General features: G+C 36.3%; 1 protein-coding gene across 33 annotated transcripts in view; it reads left to right on the top strand.

Moving 5' to 3' along the window:
* The window catches only part of RIMS2 (regulating synaptic membrane exocytosis 2), a 592,339-nt gene that overhangs the window by 89,623 nt on the left and 478,397 nt on the right, over positions 1-24,319 (top strand). For 5 of the 33 annotated variants that reach the window (XM_044245156.1, XM_044245159.1, XM_044245154.1 and 2 more), the window contains exons 2-3: positions 4,252-4,284; positions 4,673-4,759. The exons of the other annotated variants lie outside the window; for them this stretch is intronic. In XM_044245156.1, coding sequence (XP_044101091.1) covers positions 4,252-4,284; positions 4,673-4,759 — 120 coding nt within the window. The remainder of the gene's footprint in view (positions 1-4,251; positions 4,285-4,672; positions 4,760-24,319) is intronic. 33 annotated transcript variants of the gene reach the window in all.

Below are 24,319 nucleotides of genomic sequence, written 5' to 3'. Positions count from 1 at the left end.
GGGAGAAAAATTGAAGAACAGAGTGGGGGAGGGGGAGTTGAGCTGGCCATTTAAACATCCTGGAAATCACCTTAGCCAGAAGGGGAAAGACTGAAACAGTGTGAGGAGTTGCAGCAACAGCCACCCACTTATTTGTCTGCACCTCTGAGATGAGAAGCAATAGTCTGCGATCTGAGCACAGATTACTGATATTTGGAGGCCAGAGTCCTTTTTACCTATCCTGACCCCTGCAAGCTGTGTGCAGATTGCTCCAGGAGCAGGTGCACAGCAATTTGCTGTGGGATTGACAGGTGGGGAATGGGTCGCTCATATTATGCTAAGAGCCCAAGTTGACCAAAATTAATTGCAGTGTATAGTTCAGTCTTCTCCCGAAGTTGAAAGCCTTCATTAGACTCCAAAAATCCAGAATAGTTATATCGGACAGATTTTGCCATTGTTGTCCAGGTAGGGGGACAGATTTCTATTGCCTTTTACTCCATCATCTTCCCCAAATCTTCCCTATCGTCTTTATTTGTATTTTCCTTCCTTCCTTTCCCTTTCTGTTTCCCTGAGACTTTCAACTAAATAGTGTCTGAAGTTTGTAGTTCTTTTAGTTGTAATCTTGTCATTATTCAGGAGCTCTATTGATTTGGTGGTAAGGTGTTATGGGAGAAGCATTCAGTAGTCTGTCTTTTGGTGAGCCCGAGTTGGGTATTTCTCTTTCCCCATGTTGAAGGCTAGAGGGGGTGTAGTTTGTGTTTTTGGGTTTTTTTTCCACCTCAAAGGCTAAAAGAGATAATTTTCTTCTTCAGGCTTGTTTGGTTTTGGTAGAACCAATTATTTAGGCTTTGGTAAAATATTTTCCCTTGAGTTTAGGATTGTTGAGGAGAGTAGAGAGCTCTGGGAATATTTTGTAATAGTTACTTTCCCCATCTTTTGTTTGGATGTAGGAGATTTTTCTTCAATTTTCACAGTGAGCAACAGTTGGTAGGGCTCCTGGAGATAAAATTTATGGAAATGTGGTGGCACATCTAAGACTGGCACTTGGAATTTTAAACTCTCAACCAGTCCACACTGAGTCTTGAGTAATTGGTCAGTTTTAGTTAAAAGTATTTCTACTGCTTCAGGTGTGGGCTTCAGTCCTTGACTTGAGCTCTTGCTAAAATGTGATGGTCTATATCTATTTGTCTATTTCTTTCATTTTCAGAACACCAGTTTGTCTGGTTACCTAAACTCTTTGATGGTTCTAAGAAGAGTTGTTGGTTTTCAGTTTGTTCAGCTTTTTGCTTGTTATAAGGATGGAATTGATGATTTCTAAGCGTTTTATGTATCAGACTGGCAAGTGGAAGTCCCTCATATGCTTTTTGGAATGCAGGAATGTAGGTGTTCATTGTTAATAATGTTAGTTATTGTAAAAAAAATGATATGATTACTTTTTCATATTACCTGTTTGTAAATGAACTCATCATGAATTTTAATTATGTCCAGACATTTTGAGGTTTTATTTTGTTTACAATATTGGGGAAAAGGAGAATAATTTTATATTCTTGATGTATTTAAAGACAGGATAAATTCTTTTAACATAGTGTTTTTTCAGTTTCAGGTGTGAAATATAGTGATTCAGCAATTCCATACATCACAAGAAGTGCACTCTTTATTTATTTATTTATCTATCAAGACAGATAGCAAGAAAGAGCATGAATGGGCTTGGGGGGAAGCAGGATCCCTGCTGAGCAGGGATCACGATGTGGGTGCTCCATCCCAGGACCCCGGGATTATAACCTGAGCTGGAGGCAGATGCTTATCTCATTGAGCCATCCAGGTGCCCCAACAAGTGCACTTGTTAATCCCCATTACCAGTTTGAACCTGTTCCCCCATCAGCTTCCCCTTTGGTAACCATCAGTTTGTTGTCTGTAGTTAAGAGCCTGTTTCTTGCTTTTTTTTTTTTTCCTCTTTCTTTCTCTTTTGCTCGTTTGTTTTGTTTCCGAAGTTCCACATATGAGTGAAATCATATGGTTTTTGTCTTTCTCTGATTGACTTGCATAACATTGTACTCTGCATGTACTCTGCAGCTCCATGCATGTCATTGCAAATGGCAAGAGGTCATTCTTTTTTATGGCTGAATAATATTCATATATATATATATGCCACACATTCTTTATCCATTCGTCTATCGATGGACACTTGGGCTGCTTCCTTAATTTGGCTATTGTAGACCATATTGCTGTAAACATCGGGGAGCATGTGTCCCTTTGAATTTAGTGTTTTTGTATTCTTTGGGTAAATGCCCAGTAGTGTGACCACTGGATCATAGGGTAGTTCTCATTTTTAAGTTTTGGGGGAACTTCCGTACTGTTTTCTAGAGGGGCTATACCAGTTTATATTCCCACCAGCAGTGCATGAGCATTCCTTTTTCTCCACATCCTCACCAGCACCTGTTGTTTCTTGTGTTGTTGATTACACCATTCTGACAGGTGTGAGGTGATAATTTATTGTAGTTTGGTTTGAATTTCCCTAAGAGTAAGTGATGATGAACATCTTTTCATGTGTCTGTTGGCCACCTGATAGGATAAATATTTTAAATGCCTTATTATGATACATATTTTATTTGGGAAGCTGATGCAAATGTTTGTATATTTCACATATCTTACAATGCCCAGAAATACTTCCTAGAATTGGTAGTTAACATTTTTATGTCTGTTAATTTTTCAAGTAAAATTTTGAAATTAGGAACTGATTGGTAGATTAATATCAATTTGTTTATGATCAAAACTTTTGTCATTAATTTAAAAAGCAACATGATTTTTTGCAGAGATCACCCAAGAATTCTTTAACAATATTTCCCCTCATTTGCATATTTATTTCAATATTCATGTATTAGTTTAAATATTTATTGTTTTTAACATACATGTCACTTGGTAAAGGGTAATCTTGCATTGTTCTCCATTTTGATGAGCTGGTACGGTAATCTTTCTTTGCCATTTTCTGTTTGGGGCCTATTTTGTTTTGAAATGTTAAGCAGTTTTTAATCGTACTCTCTAGGAAATACAGCAGGTTTTCAGGGTAGAATCCAGTGTCACTCTAAGGTTTTTGTGTTTGTTTGCTGATAGGATATTTGGTGCTAAATATAATCTTATTATTAATCCATTATATGACTATATTTAAATATTAAGTGATATGGGTTTAGCTCTAGGAAAATACTATTACACTTTTTTGAAGTTTATGCGGGGAACACAGGATATTCATTTTTGGGTTAATATAGAGATACACAATTATCAATTCTATTTATCTGTTGGGACACAAGAATATTGTAAGGGTACACCTTTTCATTTATTGTTTATATCATTATAAATAGGAACACACTGGAAAAGAAAAAATCAATTTGATCTAAAAAGAATCTAATGCACAGTGTTAATATAATTTCCTTATGAAAATCCTAGACTTTAGTGACCATTTTTAGTTACCAATTCTTAGCCTTTCTTTGGGAAAGTAAAAGCTAATGAACTGATCACTGAGTCACAAATTTATCTCTCAGGACTGGTCCTAGGTAGAGTGTGGGAAGACAAATTTCAGAGGACTCCAGTACCCTTGCGTATGGGCTTTCTCTACCTTGTAAATAGCTAGTGCTATTTCAGTGAAGCACTGAGTTGATTGTAGTTTAAATGCATTTTTAGTGTGTTATCTTATATGAATAATTTACTTTAGCTTATAAATGTTTAAAATTTAATATACATAGTTATTTTAGTAGTTATTTTTAGGTAGATTGGATACATAACCCCCCCACAATTCTTTTATCTGCTCCTTTAAGCAATAAATAAATTCATTTGTAAGGCTTTTAAAATACATTTATAAAACTATACATTTCTATTTAAAATATTTATGCCTTCAGTTTATATTAAGGAAGAATTTAAAAAAATAAAGAGGAAATTGATTTATCTTCAGTAAAACAAATGTAACTGTGTTTAATATAGCACTTTAAGTATTTTAAAAGCTTCAATATCAATATTAATAAAAATATGCAGAGAACTCGAGGACTAAATCATGGAATCATTAAAACAATAGTAGAGTTTTAATATCAGTCCTTTATTCAGAACAAGTGATTCAACATCTTTTTTTTGTGTCCACTTAATTTAAATGTATAATTCCAAGTAGCAAGGCACTAACCTTTTCATGTAACAAACCTCATTTTTAATTTTTATATGGCCACAAATTGTAGAGAGAAATTTTTTTCTTAGTACAGTGCACTCAGTTGTGCAAACTTATCTTTTTAGGGTCAAAGAAGAGCACAAACCACAACCGACACAGTAAGTAAATGTATTAAGAGTGCAGTAGGCTTGATTTCTGTACCTTTGCCATCTTCTGCTTTCTGCACCTTGGATGGTATTAGCTTACACTAATACTGGATAGGCTGCAGCTAGTGTGTCTTCTGCTTTCTGACTCTCTGGCTTGTAAGAGAGCTGCCTGCAGCTTCTTACTTCATCCACATGTTGACTGGATGTAGTTTTTTGCTGCCTGCTTGGGGACTGGTTAAGTGTTCAATCTTAATTTCCCTACATTCTGACTGCCTGGTGGTAATTGGAGCTCACATTTCCATTGGCTGTAGCTTTTGTGCCTGTGTCTCTTTATTATTATGGTTAAGAAAACATTTGACCTACATTGTTATTCAGTCACATTATTTGCTTATTTAAACAGGTGGTTTCCCTTTAGTGGGATCACTGAACTGGTAAATAACGTTCTTCAGCCCCAGCAAAAACAACAAAATGAAAAGGAGCCCCAGACGTAAGTAAGCTGATCTGTATAGACTAAATATTATCTCTGATAGCATAACATACTGAAGAGTATGTATTAAAATGCAGCCCTTGGAATATTATTCCTCAGAAACTAAAATTGGTAGGTTATGAGTTTGATACTTTCATCTTTAATTATCATGGAACTCTAAAAAGAAAACAGGATAATTTATACGGTAGTAAAAGTGAAAAGAAGTAGTTCTCCCCTCAGTTTTAGTATAGATAATGTAAATTATATTTACCCAGTAAAACATCTTTCTCCATTTATGTAATATATTCTATAGTGTGTTTCTTTAAAAAATAATTCAGAAGACATTAAGAAATATTAACCCCCCCCAATTCAGCCTTTGGTCAAATAGTTTTAGAAAGGTTCTTTTAAAAAAAGGTCAAGCAGTTTTCTTTATTGTAATACTTCTGAGGGTCTAAAAGTGCTCTGAAATGGTTAGGACATTCAATGTTTACTAAACATATTTGACCACCGAGTCCTGCTTTCACTGAACATTTCATTAAGTTATCAACATAATTTGGGAAACATAGCAATTTATTCTCACAGTGGCCTGAAACATTAAAAAGGAGTCAATTCCATTTATTTCAGTTGTTAATAAAATAGAAAATAGTCTTTAAAAAATTGTTCACCCATCTCTTTTTAACTCCGTGCCAGTAATATTATTTATATTTTGAAGTGTAAGTAACTTTGAGAATGTGAGAAAGATTTTATATATTCAAATTCTAATCTCTCCATGATAACTGACATCTACTCCAACATGCTCTTACTGCTCAGCCTCTATGCTTTTTTTAAGTGGGAGCTCTGGTTGTGGAGAAGATGGTTTGCTTGTAGGGATGGACAGATTGAGAAGTGACATGAACTCTAGGAGAGGATGAGAATGACTACCTTAGGAGCCCCAAGATGAAACAGAGAAACTTTCATGTTTGCCTTTAATGCAAACGGGGGGATAAATGTCTTTTTGTCTTGTTCTGGCTGAGGGTAATCTGCTCATTCATTTTATATTATCTTGTGTGCATTTTATTTTAAATTTTGTCAGGGTTTTAGTTTCAACCTACCTAAAACTAAGTTGTGGTATACTGTTTCTAATAGTTTAGAGTAGTCCCTTTTACCCCTATCTGCAGATATGTTCCAAGACCCCCAGTGGGTGCCTGAAACAGCAGATGGCACATAATCCCTATTTTTACTGTTGTTTTTTTTTCTGTACATACATACATATAATATACATGATATGTACATATGATGAAGTTTGATTTATGCATTAGGTACAGTAAGAGATAAACAATAATAACTAATAATAAAATGGAACAATTATAATATGCTCTAATAAAAGTTATATAACTTTGGAGTCTCTCTCTCAAGATATCATGTACAATATTCGCTCTTCTTCTTGTGATGATGGGAGATGATTAAGTGCCTACATGATGAGATAAAGTGAGGGGAATGACACAGGTCCTATGACATAGTGTTAGGCTACCATTGGCCATTGACCATTGACCTGTTATGGCAGGAGGATCATCTTCTTCCAGGCCCCAGTGGATCCCAGGTCACTGAAAGCACTGAAAGTGAAACTGAGAATGAGGCATGGGGGGTGGGGTTCTACTGTCTATGTAGTTCTAAAATGGGAACTGTTGAAGTATTTAATCTAGGTGAAGTCAAGACCATTTTTGTCCTATCTACTATTTTATCTTTGGCATCTAATAGAATGCCTGATCTGTAGGAGGAACTCAGCAAACCTTTCTTGTTCACAACTGATTTTACATGTTTTATCCTTTTACGGCATAAGAATTCTTATGGTATAAGAATGTGCTTCAAGAAATAGAAATGAATTTAGTAAACCCTTTTCTAATAAAAAAATTGTGTTAAATTGGCATACCTTGTCATTATTTTGCTTATGTTCTCTAAGGCACTGAAATGTCATAGAATAGTAAAATTACTATCAAAATATAATTAGATGCAAATTTGCCTCTGTGTTAAATGACTTCAGTTATGTATCTTATTTGTAAGTTTCAGAAAGTAATAAAGATTACGTTACATTATTTAGTAGATTATAGTGGCCATTAAATAAAATAGATATTTGGTTATGAGCTTTAAAAACTTAGACACTTAAAAATGTCTAATTATTGAAATAAAGTGACTTTTTTTAAAAAAAGATTTTATTTATTTGGCAGAGATCACAAGTAGGCAGAGAGGCAGGCAGAGAGAGAGAGGAAGAGAAGCAGGCTCCCCGCTGAGCAGAGAGCCCGACGTGGGGCTCGATCCCAGGACCCTGAGATCATGACCTGAGCCGAAGGCAGAGGCTTTAACCCACTGAGCCACCCAGGCGCCCCTGAAATAAAGTGACTTTTGATTGACATAAACTTGAAAAGAAATAGCTTTATTTCAATAATAAATACAATTCAGTTTGCTTGGATTTTTGGATAGGAAAAAAGACTAGTACTTTTGGATGTTTTAAAAATTAATTCTTATTTAATGGGTGCTATTTCCTTTAAACTATCTTAGGCAACTCATTCTTCTTGTTGATCTGCGATTTATGCAGTTTTAAAAATTCAGAACCAGGGACACCTGGGTGGCTCAGTCGGTTGAGTGTCCAACTCTTGATTTTAGCTCAGGTCTTGATCTCAGGGTTGTGAGTTCAAGTCCCACATTGGGCTCCACACTGGACATGGAGCCACTAAAAAAATAAATTGAGAATTAATAGAGTCTCTCAATGTTAGATTTTTCATCTCATATTCCTGTTATGCTGAGGATTTTGGTATATAATTTTCCAGGAACTTTCCTTCTGTCTTTCTGATCTAAAACCCAGGATACTTATGAATCCTCTCTTTAATTCATCTGTGTTCTAAGACTTCTTTCTGAGTCATCTCATTTTTTTCTCTCTTGACTACCATTTGAATGGGATAACTTCCTCCACTTACTGAATTCTAGGTATTCATTTAATATATAAAAAATAGGACTTATGTCTCTCATACTCCATATAGATATTTTCATAGTAGAATAACCAAGTATTCTATCAGATAGCATTAAAAGTCTAATATTTCCTGAATAGTAATTTCATTCTAATGAATTTACACAAATCCCATTTTGTGGTTATTCAAAGCTGTAATAATGTAGGTTTCTTGAATCTGTATTTTTGGAGTTTATTTATTTCATAGTTCTTTAATATAATGGAATATTACTAATTTTGATATTGGCGATTCATGTGAAACTGTAGATATAAGTAGAACAGTGTGTCCAATTTTGACTTTCTATAAATTTTAAGGCATAGAAAATCAGTTGAGCCATTTGTGTCAGTTGTCAGCTCACTCAGCCTTTGCAAAAATTCCTTAATATATAAATTAAATAATTTTACTTTTTGTTTTCTTTTCTATCTTTTCTTTCTCTCTCTCTCCCCTTCCTTCCTTCCTTCCTTCTACTATTTTTTGCCTCCGCATCAAAATGAGGGAAAGTTTCTCTAAAGACACTATAATATAGGTTATATGTAAAGTGTAAAACAAGTACCTGGATAATTAAGAATGGGCATACTGGGAAAAAAGCTGTTAAATTCTTTGGAATGCAACTGTTAATTTGACTTTGCATTCCCAATACCTAGCATAATAACAAAGGTAAGTTAGAAAGTTTTAAAATACAGATTAATTAAACCAGTCAATTGGATTAGTTTGCTTTGAATTTTCATATAGTAACAGTTTTATTCATGTTGGGACATAATAAAAATTACACTTTTGAAAAACTAGGAAAATCTAAAATTTTAATCATTAGAATCAAATGGCCATTTAATATAGTAATCCTCTTTGATTGTGAGGTCTTTTAATGGGAAAAAATGCTAAGAGAAAGAGTGTTTTTTTAAGCATAGGGAACATCATTTGTTGAAGTTTTTAAGTAGTGAAGGGTTTGAGAGACAAGGAAGACCAATGTGTCTATAATATAGTGTTTAAGATGGGAGTATGGTGGGAGAAGAGATTCCAGAAGTAGGACTCAGATAGGGTAGTGTTTTATAGAGAATGATAAGTGTGAGTCTCAGTAAAAAAGGATGATAATTGGAAACTTTTAAACATGGGATTGACTTGAGTTAATTTAAATGTGAATATCAGTCTGGCTGCTCTATGAGGAGAATGAATGAGAATAGAAGTGGATAGAGCAATGAGGAGGCTTTTATGAAAGACTTTGCTAGAAATGATGATGACTTGGACCAAATTGATTAGAATGAAGATGGAGAGGAGTGGATTGGGGATATATTTGGAGGTTGAAATGACAGGATTATTTTTAGTGTAGTAGATTTGGAAAAAGTTATTAAGGAAGAGAAAAGAGCCAAAGATGACTGCCAGATTTCTGATAGGAAGAACTAATTAGGTGGTGATGCCATTAACTCTGATCAAGATGGGGAAAGGATGAATAGGTTAAGACTAGCAACTAAAATAGAGGTTATAGATTTTTTATGCTTTAGATGTTATAAATTAGCCAATTTTGAAGGAGAGATAGGGATTGGCTGGAGTTACAACTTTTGGTGTTAAATCTAGATGAATAGATAAGATAACTTAGAGAGTGTATGGAGAAGAGCAGATAAAAAGGTCCATGATTGAGCCCTGAAGAATTCTAATGCTGCGCAGGGTACTAGGAATCCAGAGATAAAAGGACTGTGGTTCCTGCTCTCACAAATATTTCACATTCACGTGTGAAAAAGACATGTTGATGAACAATGAAAAAAATATTGTGGTGATTTTCTGGTTTGGAAGTTGTTACTCTTATCCTCGCAACAAGAAAAGGCTGAACAAACTGAAAATCAACAACTCTTCTAAGATTTATCACATAATTGAAATCACAGAGCAAATCATTCCCCTGACAGTTGGAGGGAGAGGCAAGGAAAGAGGACGACTGCTGACTGGGAGCAGAAACTCTTGGAGCTAGGTAGGATCTGGTAGGAAAACTTAAACTATAACTAATGGAACTCAGACTGAAGGCTGAGTGCACTGACTTAAGAGTTAAAAATTCCTAGGAGTCCAGCCTTAGGGGAACAACCTTCTCGACCTCCCCAGTTTTGTGAGGAACCTCACCAGGTTCTCAAGGTGAAGGTCAGTGAACAATTCTCTTGTACCTTCAGCAGAGGAGGGTAAAACCAATTGTTTTGAAATATTCTCAGAACTTTTTGTTCTCAAGGGATATTACTTTACCTAGCCAACAGGAGAGAAGGGATATACCCAATTGCAGTCCCCTCTAGCCTTCCCATCTCGCTGAAAGGTGATTGTGAAGATCATAGCCTAGGGACACAAGCCCACTAAAAGCACTGAGACTTATCTATAGGATGATAGAATGCTTCTCTTCTAAGTGGCAGTTGAAGGTTTCTATCTTGTTGGTAAGCCACCTGGAACACATAGCTACCAGGTTTCTGCATCAGAGGAAGAGAACAGATGGAGAAAGGAGAATTTAGTAAACTAATAGAGGTTGGTCACTTTTGCTTACAGCTCATTCCCCAAACCTGTCACAAGGCTCTTAACTAATTATGAGGAAGTCTAGAAAGTCTTTCGATGTGATCATGAAGATAGGTGACTCTATATAATGAACAATAGTACATCTACTGCAGTTAGTTTACATTTGATTTTCATTTATTGCAATGAGATGGAAATTTCAGGATGCCCAAAGATAAAGATTTGCTACTAAAGGAAAGATAATGACAATTTTAGGCCCCGCTCCTGGTGTTGTTGATTCTGTTGAAACTGCTGTAATGACTTGGGAGCAATGTTGAATTTCTTTTTTTTTTTAAGATTTTATTTATTTATTTGACAGAGATTACAAATAGGCAGAGAGGTAGGCAGAGAGAGAGAGAGAGGAAGGGAAGCAGGCTCCCTGATGAGCAGAGAGCCCGATGTGGGGCTCGATTCCAGTACTCTGGGATCAGGACCCGAGCTGAAGGCAGAGGCTTTAACCCACTGAGTCACCCAGGTGCCCCGCAAGGTTGAATTTTTGTAAGACTGAAGGTTAGGGTTAATAACGTGAAGAAAATTCCAGTACAGAAATGCTCCAGAAGGAGGGACATTTACTGCATGTAGTGTTTCCAAGAACATCTATTACATATTGTTAGTGGGATTATAGGGAGATTTTCACAAAATACATGAAAGTATATGAGAAACCATTTGTTGATCATTAGATACCAAAGCATAATAATAACTAAGATAAAGAGTAAACAAAATAATTTTTAGAAAGGAGAAGTAGAGATACCAGAAAATCGTTCTTCTTTTCTTAGATGGAAGCTGTCGATATTGGTTAGTCATCTGCCTGATCTAAGAGTCACTGATAAGCTGTTTCAATCCCAAGATCATTTGCTTCTGGAGGAATATTAGGAGCTTCCTATTTAAGATCCCCTGATGGAACAGATTTCCAACAGTCCAGGCAAAATTATTTATGTCTTTTTAGATGTAAAACATGAATCCACGGATCAACATTTTGAGGCTTTTACTTTTACTGAAGTGCTAATTGTCAACATGGCTTGTTACAGACTTCCTTAAGACTCTGGGGTACTTTTTCTCTCCTGTCCCCTCCAGAAGACTGAATTTCTCAGTTTCAGGTCATAGAGAGCGTCTTAGAAGAAAGTTTTGAAGACTGCTTATACCTGTTGATGATAAGAATGAGCGTATTACTTGATTGTTTTGCTGTACTTAATCATGTTAACTTGAAATAGAACTGGGTCTAGGGTCAGAGGTGAAATTTCTAAACGCATGGGCAGCCTGTTATTAAGTCATAAGGGAGAGATGATGGATCTCAAAAAAGGTTGATTTTTCTTTTTTTGAAGGCAAATAACAATGGAAATTAGAGTTCCTTGAATATATAGTTAATTTGATTTTCCTTTCAAAATTCTGCTGTGTGTGTGGGGGGTGCCTGGGTAGCTCAGCTGGTTAAGTGCCCGCTTTTGGCTCAGGTCATGATCCCTGGGTCCTGGGATTGGGTCCCACATTGGGCTCCCAGCTCAGTGGGGAGTCTCCTTCTCCCTCTCCTTCTGCCCCTCCCCTCTGCTCATGCTCTTTCTCTCTCTTGCTCACTCTCTTTCAAATAAATAAAATATTCTAAAAAATTTTTAAAAAAGTAAAAATTTAATGAGCCAACAGGGTGGCTCAGTCAGCTAAAAATCTGACTCTTGATTCTGGCTCAGGTCATGATCTCAGGGCTGTGAGATCGAGTTTGCTTCACGTTCTGCGCTGGGCATAGAGCCCGCTTAGGATTCCCTCTCTCTCCTTTTCCCTCTGTCCTACCCCCTGCTGCTCCCATGAGCATGTGCATGCTGTTCTTTCTCAAAAAGACAAAAGAAACAAACAAACAAACATGCAAACAAAAAGCCTTCTTGGTCTATCTGCTTTTTCTGAAGATTGAGAATGATATGGGTGAAGATGTTTTCATGTAAGCTGTATGCTTCTTATTGGTACTTGACTGGTCAAAGCACTTGATAAGCAGTTGTGAGATAGTGAGGCAGTTCCTGCAATGGTGAGTTTCCAGGTCTGACATAGATGTTCTTTAGTCTAGTCTAAAATTGACTGCATCAGTCATGTACCTTTGAACCACCTTAAATTCCTGGTGGCTCAAGAAAGAGATAAATAAATAAGAATTATGAATGATAGATATGCTTATTCAGAAAATGCATTTAGAAAAATTGATAAAAGTAGCAAAGTGCTTATTGCCAAATAAAGTTCTTATTAAAACATAACATAGGTAGTGAAAAGTGCACAAATGGAAAATCGGCAACTCATTGAATTGCCAGAACATATTTCGAAACCATTACTGAGTGCAAGAAGCAGAACATTACCAGCCCTCCAGTATCTCTTTCTCATACTCCCCTCTAGGGAAGATTACTTCCCACCCCAAAGGGTAACCTTATCCTTTTATCTGGCACCATAGACTTTTTTTTTTTTTAAGACTTTATTTATTTTTTTGACAGACAGAGATCACAAGTAGGTAGAGAGCCAGGCTGAGAGAGAGAAGGGGAAGCAGGCTCCTTGCTGAGCAGAGAGCCTGACGTGGGGATCGATCCCAGGACCCTGAGATCATGACCTGAGCCGAAGGCAGACACTTAACTCACTGAGCCACCCAGGCGCACCACCATAGATTATATATATATATATATATATATATATATTATTTTTATATATATAAAATATATATTTAGATTTTACACAAATGGAATCATGTAGTATTATTCTATTGGATTTGTGTTATTTTGTTCAACATATTTGTGAGATTCACCTAAATTTGTGAGATTGCATGTCATTGTATTTCATTCATTCTCCTGGCTTTATGGTGCTCTAGTATTTGAATATACTATAATTTTCAAATCTGTTTTACTACTGATAAACATTTGGGATTTTTCTATTTCTTGGTTATTGTGACTAGTGCTGCTATATATATATTCTGATGCCATTTTTTCCCCCCTGTTACTCTGGAGGAGAATTTGCTAGTTATTTGTGAAAATGAAGTACCAAAGCTATTTTAAAATATTTTCAAGTAATGAAGCTAGTCATTATGTCAGGGTCTTACTCTCTAGTTTTCCGTTGATTTATTTGGTGCTGTTTCTTGAGTATGTCCTACTGTTTGATGTTTTGGTGGTTTTGCATCTGGCCAAGAACGGGTGAAAAGGCATTCCAGGCAGAGGAACTGTACATAAGATGATATGAACTGATTTGCACTTTGTAACAAACATTAGTGTTATAATAATCACTTAGGGAGCTTTGTAGAAGTTCAGAAGAAACATCTGCCAAGGGTCTGGGATGGCCAGCTATATGGCGTATGTTTATTCTTTTATCATAAAAGGACATAGATTCTTTCTCTTAGCTAATTAGTAATACAGTAGTTTTCATATTTTTTAAGCTTCCATCTATTGAAGAAATCTATTTTATACTATAACCCAATATATACATACTACATACAAATATTAATATAAAATAGAAACAAGATTTGTATGAAATGCTTACTTGCACTCTTTCCAATGTTCTGATCTATTTTATTAAAAAATTGTGAGTCTTGGCCAGCTAAATTGATTGCCTAGTGTTGGGTTGCACTCTGCAGTTTGGAAAGGTGCGTAACTACACTTAATGATATTGTTCCAAAACTGCATACCATGAACTTATAGAAAGCATTATGTCAGATTCATTCTCTGATAACAAACAGTGTTAAAATGATATTTATTTTAATGCTTCAGTTTTGTTAATAACCAAGTCCTATATCAAGGTTAGCATGTCATAGATTTGGACTGTTAAAGAAAAGCTTTATAAATATCATTTCAACTTAAGCCTTAGAATAATAATCATAGTTAAGAAGAGTGATGATACAGAAATATAGTTTCATATTTGATTAATCCAATACATAGTTTTACTTCCTCCAAAGATTAAAAAAGATAGACACTGAGACAATATTAAAACATTGTACTATAGGTAATGTAGAACATGGGGAACAGGTACTTCTTCCATAAAGAAAGGAGCCAACCAAGTTCAAGTCCAGACATAACACATAAAGGGGAAGAGAGAATGGAGAAGATTTGAGCTAGGTTTTCTTCGTATGTTATCTCATAGTAACTCTGAAATCTACATTAAAATCCCACCTGCCAGATGAAGACTAAGCTAAGTGATTTTCCAGCAGTCTCATACAGCTAATAGGAAGTGGAATCAGGACTTAGACCATGATTAAAGAAAAATCTTTATTTTTTCCTGCCATAGACTTTCTTGAAATACTGAATTTTTCTTGCTTATTTAAAATACCTCAACTCAGGGCGCCTGGGTGGCTCAGTTGGTCAAGTGGACTGCCTTTGGCTCAGGTCATAATCCTGGAGTCCTGGGATCGAGTCCCACATCAGGCTCCCTGCTTGGCAGGGGTCTGCCTCTCCTGATGGCCTCTCTCTTCTCATGCTCTCCTTCTCGTGACCTCTCTCTCATCTCTCATTCTCTGTCTCCCTCTCAAATAAATAAATACAATCTTTAAAAAAATAAAATACCTCAACTCAATTTTAAATAAGACACAAATAATAACCTAGGATGTGTCACGGACATAGTGTTGGGCAAAAGATGAGTGGTCCTAGACAGATAATATACATAAGAATAATTACAATATAATATATTGTTTAGAAGTGTAACCTAAGAGCGAATGTTTGAGTCTGCCAGGTGGTGGGGAAGACAGGGTTGCTGGAATCTGAACTGGGTCTAGAATGCTGAAAAAGAGTGTACTAAGTTAAAAAAAAAAAAAAGTAAATTATAGTCTAGTGGATGGAACAGCCCCTGCAACAGTGTGAAAGAGCTTGATGTGTTTGGAGAGCTGTAGGAGAACATTGTTGTTCTAGTGTAAATGTTAGAGTAGTATTCAGATATCTTGGTTGCCAGCAAGGAAATAGCATTACGCTACTAGATCATGCCATAGTTCACGGTTTACAGTTATCTACATCAATCTGAGACTGAGTATGATAAACAGCACAAATTGCAAAAAACGTAAACAGTGTGATCAGAGCTTTCTTTTTCAATGATGAGCCAATAGTATTTTACCCAGGAACTGTGCCTTTAAAAAAGTGTTTTACTTTCTAATGCCTTTTCCAAAGAAGTATTTTACTTTGGTTAAGCAGAAAGAACTTGAAGGTCAGATACCTATAATGGTCTTAAAATGTTTCTTCTATTTATCGTTTTTGTTTTCCCTCAGAATTGAATTTGTTAAATACTTTTCTTTAAGAAACAAATTTCAGATTAACAGGGAAATCCATTTTCCTCTTGACGCCAGAAAGGGATAGAAAGGGATATCTGCATATTCAAGATGAATCATTTCCTATTGTCAATAATAAGCTATGAGCATACTTCTACTTATTTTAAATCAGTTTCTTTTCCTTTTTTTTTTTTTTTTTAAAGATTATTTATTTATTTATTTGACAGGCAGAGATCACAAGTAGGCAGAGAGGCAGGCAGAGAGAGAGAGAGAGAGAGAGGTGGAAGCAGGCTCCCTGCTGAGCAGAGAGCCTGACACAGTGCTCTATCCCAGGATCCTGGGATCATGACCTGAGCCAAAGGCAGAGGCTTTAACCCACTTAGCCACCCAGGCGCCCCTAAATCTCAGTTTCTAACATCAAGATGATTTTATCTTGTGAATAAAATAATCATTTAAATCCAAAGATTCCCTATCTGGTGATTATATAAGTTTTTTTTTTTTTGTTGTTGTTGTTTAAGAAATAGACCTTCTGAATTTCATTGCCTTTTGGATTATTGGTTATAGTGGCATCATGAAACAGAAGCAAAGTTATTCATACTAAAGATATATAATAAAGATAAAAGTTAATATTATTTAACAAGCTTCATGTAAATTAATATTATTTAACAAACATCATGTATTTTAATATAAAGAGTGTTTCAGTGTGGGGGGTGTGTGTGTGTGTGTGTAATAGTTACAAATTGTTTTGGAGAAGTATTTTTAGCCTACAGGGAGTGAGCCAAATATCTGATTTATTTGAGTTAGTTTTACAGTATTTCTCAGCATTCTCTTACTGATTTCTATAACTTGTGATGTGGCACACTAAGTTAGATATTAAATAGTATGGGAAATTATTCTTAGTAAGGAAGTCAGGATATTCTCATCCAAGCTGCCTCACCAGCTTCTATTCTATCTTTCTTCCTCTTCTTTTCTCATACATAGTTTATGCCAAGACAATACTTTCAACTTCCTGAATTCTCCATCTGTTTTCGTGCTTTGCATATTTCAGGTTGAATCATTCTCCATTTTCTGCTGATCACAATTTTGCATATCCTTCAAGTCCAGGATGTGCAGAATATATAAAAACTAAAACTTCTGTGAAGTCATAGAAGTCATCTAAAAAGTCATGCCAACACCAGTCACAATTAATGGCTCTTTTCCTTGTGGTCCAGCACTATTTTTCTTACATGTTTATTTAGTGTATGTATAATTTTGCTTTGTATTACATAGTTTATTTATGTTCACTCCTGTCTGTACCTGTTCGTTTGTGTGTATCTTACTGATGACAGAATTGGTTCATATTCAACTTCATATTATATTTTTGCTCCATCACTTGTGAAACAGTGCACCCATAGTACACGTTTGTTTATTCACTATTAATTCAAACATTTGGTGACTATTTATTAAGAACTTGGCTATGGGGCATGCATCATGCCTATCAGTGGGATAAAATGGACAGAAGAAACAGAAAAAACAATTCTCATGAATTATATTTTCTAATTAGAGAGACATTAATCAAAAATAATATCTATAAATAAAAGGAGGGATGTAGAAATACAATATAGTGTAGCACTTGGAATATTGAATGGAGGGATTTGACATAATCGGAGATGCTAAGGGATATCTTCCCAGTGAAGTGGTGTCAGAGTAGGGTGAGAATAGTGAGGAGTTATGGAAGTGACGAGTACAAAGCTTCATGGTTACATTGGCTTCATGAAATTATTGGGGAACTTGCTTTTACTTTTCTTATGAAACAACATATAAAACATGAGAGTATCTCAGAGATTTTTTTTTTAATTTAAAGATTTTATTTATCTATTTGACAGACAGAGATCACAAGTAGGCAGAGACACAGGCAGAGAGGAGGAAGCAGGCCCCCTGCCGAGCAGAGAGCCCGATGTGGGGCTCAATCTCAGGAACCTGTGATCATGACTCGAACTGAAGGCAGATGCTTTAACCCACTGAGTCACCCAGGCGCCCCTCTCAGAGATCCTTGATCTAGTTGTTATATGGATGCTTTGATAAGATGGTGAATCCTATAGGCTCTATCTCAAAATAATGTTTTTAAATGCATAGGATATAATGCAAGCAAAATATATTTAGGGAGCCAATTAATTGAAACATAGGTCTGTCTATAGGCTCCTTGGGGCGTGTATTATTAGTTAATGTGAAAAAACTTTAGTTAAAATAATTCATTTGTAAAGTGGCTACTATTTCTTGAAGACTGGCAATAAATGGCACTCCTTGTGTTAGTAGGAGGGAAGACAGAACATTGTAAAGATGTCAGGTTTCCTAAAACTAATCTATATATGTAATGCAGTTTTACTAGAAATTCTACCAAGATTTTTAAGAGAATGGAATAAAAGGATTAAAGCACTTAGTTGGAAGAAATACATTTATAAATAGAAAAACAATTTTTTTTAAAAGATCTTATTTATTTTCAGAAAGAGAGGAGAGCACAAGCAGAAGGAACAGAAGGCAGAAACAGGCAGAGGGAGAAGCAGGCTCCCTACTGAGGAAGGAGCCTGACATGGGACTAGATCCCAGGGTTCTGGGGTCATGGCTAAAGGCAGCTGCTGAACCGACTGAGCCACCCAGGCATCCCAGGAAAGGAATTTTCAAAAAGAAAAACAAAGAGGAGGATTCATTTTGCAGATATCAAAATGAGTTACAAAACCCAAGTAATATATATTTGGGAATATGTGGTGTTCCTTTAATTTTTTTTTTTTCCTGAGATTATCCTTCTAGTAATAGGAAATTGCTTTATTTTGAGTTGTTACAACATGAAAAGCCCAGGATTTTTTTAGTTTGAATTACAAAAGTACTTCTTGGCAAAGCCGCATTACCCTGAAAGGACCTCAAACAAACATAACTATACCTTAGAGATTACCTGACCGGAACCTATGAAAGGGGAGATAAAGAAATTCAGCATCAGTCTGGAAATTCCTGGGGCTATGAACTCACGATGGCTAGTGTTGTAAGTTGTGGTAAACAAACCTTCTCAAGATTACTTCAGGAGCCCCTGGGTTGCTCAGTTGGTTAAGTGTCTAGCTCTTGGTTTTGGCTCAGGTCCTGATCTCAGGGTCATGAGATCAAGCCCCACATTGGACTCTGTGCTCAATGTGAAGTCTGCTTAAGACTCTCTCCTTCTCCTGATGTCCCTCCCCACATGCTTTCTCTCTCTCTTTCAAATAAATAAATCTTAAAAAAAAGATGACTTTTAAAAAGGGGTAATGTAAATGGTTAGCTTGTGAAGATCATGAAAACATACATATGAGTTGAGTGAGAAAACAGTATATCCAACAAAAACATTTGTCTGGGTATAAAATTACTGGAAATAAGAGCATTTCCAGGAACTGGGGGATTGAAAAGTTCAACCTTTCAAATAAGTCAGAAAGTGAAGAAAATTTGCTTTGGAAAACACTGAGTTCACTGAGTTGCTTTAGTGATGATGGAGACATTGATTCAGAAAATACGCATGAAAATTTGGGTAAAATAGGGGCACATGGCCATCTCTGTCAGTATAGTATGTGATTCTTGATCTCAGGGTTATAAGTTCAAGTCCCACATTAGTTGTAGAGATCCCTTAAAAATAAAATCTTTAAAAAATTTGGTATAAAATAGCTTTATAAAATAAGAAGGTGGAAAAAAGTGCAGTATTTCTAAATTGATATCTTATTGTATATGTCTTTTAAATATTCATTTGTAATAAAAGTTTTAAAATAAAGTATATCTTTGACTCCTTTGTCTGTATCTAGGATCTGTAAAATGTGGCCTATGGGTCAAATTCTGCCTGCTCACCTGCCTGTTTCTATAAATAAAGTTTTATTGGAACGCAGTTAAACTTACTTTTTGTTGTGTTATCTATGTTAGTTAGTTATGACCACTTCCATATCATAAGGGCAGAGTTGAGTAGTTGTGACAGAGTTGAGTAGTTGAGGCCCTATGACCCGCAAGACCTGAAATATCTGTCTGGCTCTTAAAAAAAAAAAAGTTTGCTGACCTCTGATTTATATTGCTGGAAAATTATATATTCAAACTTACACATTTAAGACCTTTTACTCTCTTTGAAATTTGGTTCTGACAGTGTTGTTCTGGAGTAGGAACAAACACAAAAACCAATGAAATAAAATACAGAATCTGTAAATAGACCTATGCACACGTGGGAACTTAGTATCTGATAGATTGCCATCACGAATAAGTGGAAGAAAGGATGGACTATTTAATGGTGCTGGGAAAATGCGATCTCTATATGGAGAAGATTGAAATTAAATTCTTGTATCGCATCACATACAAAAATAAACTTCAGATCGATTAAAAGCCTAAATTTGAGAGGCAAAATTATAAAGCTATTAGGAGAAACTGTAGAATTTTTTTGTGACTGACTTAGGGATAAGTAAGAATTTTTTTATAGCTAGCCACTGAAACCACAAACCATGAAGAAAGAAATTGGTCTATTTGACTACATCAAGATTAAAGATTTCTGTTTAACAAAGGACACCATGTACACAATTAACAATCAATTGTCAGACCAGGATATTTGTTTTGTTTAACTTAGAAAGGATTAACATATAGTCTATATAGGATACTACTGCAAATCAGCAAGGAAAATACAGGAAATCCAACAGAGTATTGGTAAAGAATGGAGTGAATAGATAGTTCATAGGAAGGGCTGAACTTCATAGAAGTCAGACAGACATGAACTGGAAAAAAAACCCAAACAACCCACAAAAACACATCAGTTCATATCTATTAAAGCTGCAAAAATTTTAAAAGTTAAGTAATATCACACATTGGCACAGACAAAAAGACACTGAAACCTTCATACCCTTCTTGTGGGGATGCTAACTGCGTTAAGCCACTTGGAAAGCAGTTCAGAAATATTTAGTGAACTTGACGATGTGTACTATATTCCTGCGTATATACCCCAGAGAAAACCATACAGGCCCACTTCAGAGATATTGTGGATTCAGTTCTAGACCATTGCAATTAAGTGAAAGTGGAAATATAGTGAGTCGAATGAAGTTTTTGGTTTCCAAGTGCATATTAAAGTTACATGCATGCCCACTGTAGTCTATAGTGTGCAGCAACATTCTGTCTAAAAAAATGTATCTTTTTTAATTAAACATATTTTATTGCTAGGCGTGCCTGGACGGCTCAGTCGGTTAAGTTTCTGTCTTCAGCTCAGGTTCTGATCAAGCCCCACATCACACTCCCTGCTGGGTTGGGAGTCTGAATCTCCCTCTCCCTCTGCTTGCCATTCCGCCTGCTTGTGCTATCTTACTCTGTCTCTCAAATAAATAAATAAATCTTAAAAAACAATACTTTATTGCTAAAGAATACTATCTCATTACTGATTACCAGTCACCATAGTATAATAATAATGAGAAAGTTAGAAATATCGTGGGAACTGCCAAAATGGCACTGAAACATAGAAAGTTCATGAGCAAATGCTGTTGGAGAAGTGGCTGATAGACTTGCTCAGTGGAGGGTTGCCACAAACCTTCAATTTGTAAAATAGCCGGTGTCTGCAAAGTGCAATAAAGTGAAGCACAATAAAATGAGGTTTGCCTGTATGTGGGTTTATAAATATATCATTACAGAAATATGTATAATAATAAATGATACAGGGCCAACTTAAAAAATTCATTGAGTAAAATGTGATTTATGTAAACAGAACATTATACATCCATTAAAATGCATGAACTAGATGCAAAACCTGTAGTGGTTTTGAAAAGTGGTTAAAAGTATGGATTCTGAAGCAACTCTGAATTTGGATCTGGCTTTAATGACTTACCACCTATAAGACCATGAGCAAGACAGTTTCTTTAAAGAATAGGAATGAAAATAATAATAGTACCTATTTCCCTGATACCCCATAAACACCCTATGCATTAGCTATAGTTTATTTAGATTTAAATATAAAAAAGTAAAGTTGAATGGCAAATAAAGCAGAAACAAGTAAATGGCACAATGCCATTTATGTAAGTTGATAAGACTGGTTACCCGATGGAAGAGAAATCACACTGGGGAAGGGAAAAAGAATTAATTAAAATAGGAGCCAGATATGGATATGTACTACCAAGCTTATGATCAATTCTGTTCTGGATACCCAAGTTTATTTTTTTATTTTTATTTTTTTAAGATTTTATTTATTTATTTGACAGAGAGAGAGAGAGAGAGAGAGAGAGATCACAAGTAGGCAGAGAGGCAGGAAGAGAGAGAGGAGGAAGCAGGCTCACTGCTGAGCAGAGAGCCCGATGCGGGGCTCGATCCCAGGACCCTGAGATCATGACCTGAGCTGAAGGCAGAGGCTTAACCCACTGAGCCACCCAGGTGCCCCTGGATACCCAAGGTTTAAAAGAAGTGAAAGAAAGAAAGAAAGAGAGTGCATTGCAATCCATTTCAGGTGGAAACAAGAGCATGTATAAAGTGCAAAGACCAGTAATGAGATGCACAATGTTGAATCTAAAGGATGAAAGAAGGCCAGAATGGCATTAACAGAATGAGGGTAAAGAATCTGTGTAAAACATGAGGTTGAAGAGGGAATGTATGCTAGAACATTCAGGGCTTTGTAAGTCTTCATAAGTGTTTTCTTTTTATTTAAGAGCAATGAGAAGCCAGTAGAGTATTTTAAACAGTGTCTTTTAGGAAAGCTAAGTTTTCCTGTAGTGTACACACAGATTGAGGGAGAGAAGTGTGGAAGTAAGTAGCTTCCCTAGGAGATCAGGTGGGCCTGGATGGTAACAAGGCCTATGGCGTTCACAGGGGATACAGAGACAAGTGGAAGGATTCAAGACACATAGAGGAAGTTAAACTGAAAGGACTTGGTGATAGATAAATTATGCATGTGAGGGAGAGGGAGAGTTCTAGAACAATTCTAGATTTCAGGCCATATAATTGAATGGTAGCACCACTTACTGAAATAGGGAACACTTCGGAGGGAATCTGGTTTGTGTAGGACAATGATGGTTTCAGTTTTATACATATTGCATTTGAGGTGGCATTGAGATCTCCAAATAGAGATGTTGAGTAGGCAATTGAATTTTAAAGCTCAGAGGAGAAGTCTGAGCTGGACATTTACATTTATAAGTAATTTATAGATAAGTGGAAATTGAAGCCTTGGAGAGGGGATAAGCCTGCCTAAAAAGACACCATAGAATGAAAAGAGAAGAGGGCCCGAGTCTTGACCTTCTAAAGGAGAAAGAAAATGAAAGGCCGCAGATACAGGAAAACAAGGAGAGCATTGTGAAAGCCAACGGGTAGTGAACATAGTCGAACATGATTTCAAATATTGCTAGAACTCAGTAAGATACAGAGTAAACATTTTGCTCACTAATTTTAGGAACAGGGAGACTATTGATGAACTTTGTGAGAATTAGTAAGTAGACTGGAAACTAGATTAGGTTGGTTGAAGAATGGGGTAAGGAAGCAGATATAGAATTTTTTAGAAATTTATAAATGGGAAGGGAGAGAGATGCTCTTCTCAGCAAGGATCCTGAATCTCCTGTTTAGCTCCTTAATCTGCTTGTACACCATTACTACTGCTATTTTTTTTTTTTTAAAGATTTTATTTGTTCATTTGAGAGAGAGCAGGAGGGAGAAGGAGAGAGAATCTGCAGCAGACATCACATGGAGCATAGAGCCCTATGTGGGGCTCTATCTAGGACCGTGAGATCAGGACCTGAGCTGAATCTCAGAGTCAGATGCTTAACCGACTGAGCCACTTGGGTGCCCCTGTACAGCACCCCTTGTGCGTATAGTAGTTTTTCACTTTATAGGACTGGAAGGATGCACACCCCAAATCTCTCTAAATCTTCTCTTGTTACCTCAAACTGTTGTCATCATGTCCTCCCTGGATTGCATCTCCTTCATCTCTTTTCTCCCCACAGCTGGGACCGTTGGCTCCCATCCTGCAGCCTTACTGCTCCAGTCTCTGGGATTTCTGTAGTTCTCTGGAAGAGGGTTTCAAATAGTTCTTTAAATAGTTCTTCGGGATGCATGATTCCTAACTTTGTGACTAATAGGATGGGCCTTCTCCTCATGGGTGAAATGTGGCTTCCACTTCTCCACTGAGACATTCTGTTTTAGCACAGTTCACTTAAGCAGACTGCTTTTTTGTTTCAGTGTGCTTTGGTAATTCGCCTCGTATTCCCATGCCTTTAGAACTGAAATAGAAACTTTGTGGGTTCTCATATTCCTTTTCCACGCTGGGCTCAGCCATTTCCTGAGAGGAATGTCAAACATCATAAGTGTATCAACAGGTGTACAGTAGAAATGTACAGTATATCTCACACATGGAAAGAGAATTCTTCTACATGCTGCAGGGCTCATCCAGTGGTCTGCTTAAACTCATGCCTGCTCTGGTACACATTTTATGGCTAGTGGTGCTTGTTTTGTGTTAGCAGAGCTTCCCTCTTGGTGGAAGATAATCAGGGAAAAAACAGTTGAGTGTATTATCTGAAGTTACAGAAAAAGTTAAACTGGCATAGCTGTTTAAGTGTACTGTTATTAGGTGTGAAGAGGGAAGTATGTGTTTATAATTAAGTTGATATAATGGACTCACTCATAGAGTTCTATTTATTTATTTATTTTAAAAAAGATTTTATTTATTTATTTGACAGAGATCACAAGTAGACGGAGAGGCAGGCAGAGAGAAAGAGAGAGAGGGAAGGAGGCTCTCTGCTTGGCAGGGAGCCAGATGTGGGACTCGATCCCAGGACCCTGAGATCATGACCTGAGCCGAAGGCAGCGGCTTAACCCACTGAGCCACCCAGGCGCCCCTAGAGTTCTATTTTTAATCTAACTACTGACTTTAGGTTAGCACTTTGAAACTAGCTTTCTTTAAAA

The sequence above is a fragment of the Neovison vison genome, chromosome 4 (genome assembly GCF_020171115.1).
Source record: "Neovison vison isolate M4711 chromosome 4, ASM_NN_V1, whole genome shotgun sequence".
Lineage (NCBI taxonomy): Eukaryota > Metazoa > Chordata > Mammalia > Carnivora > Mustelidae > Neogale > Neogale vison.
Note: the sequence above shows the minus strand (reverse complement) of the source record. Positions and strands in the feature narration are given on the sequence as shown.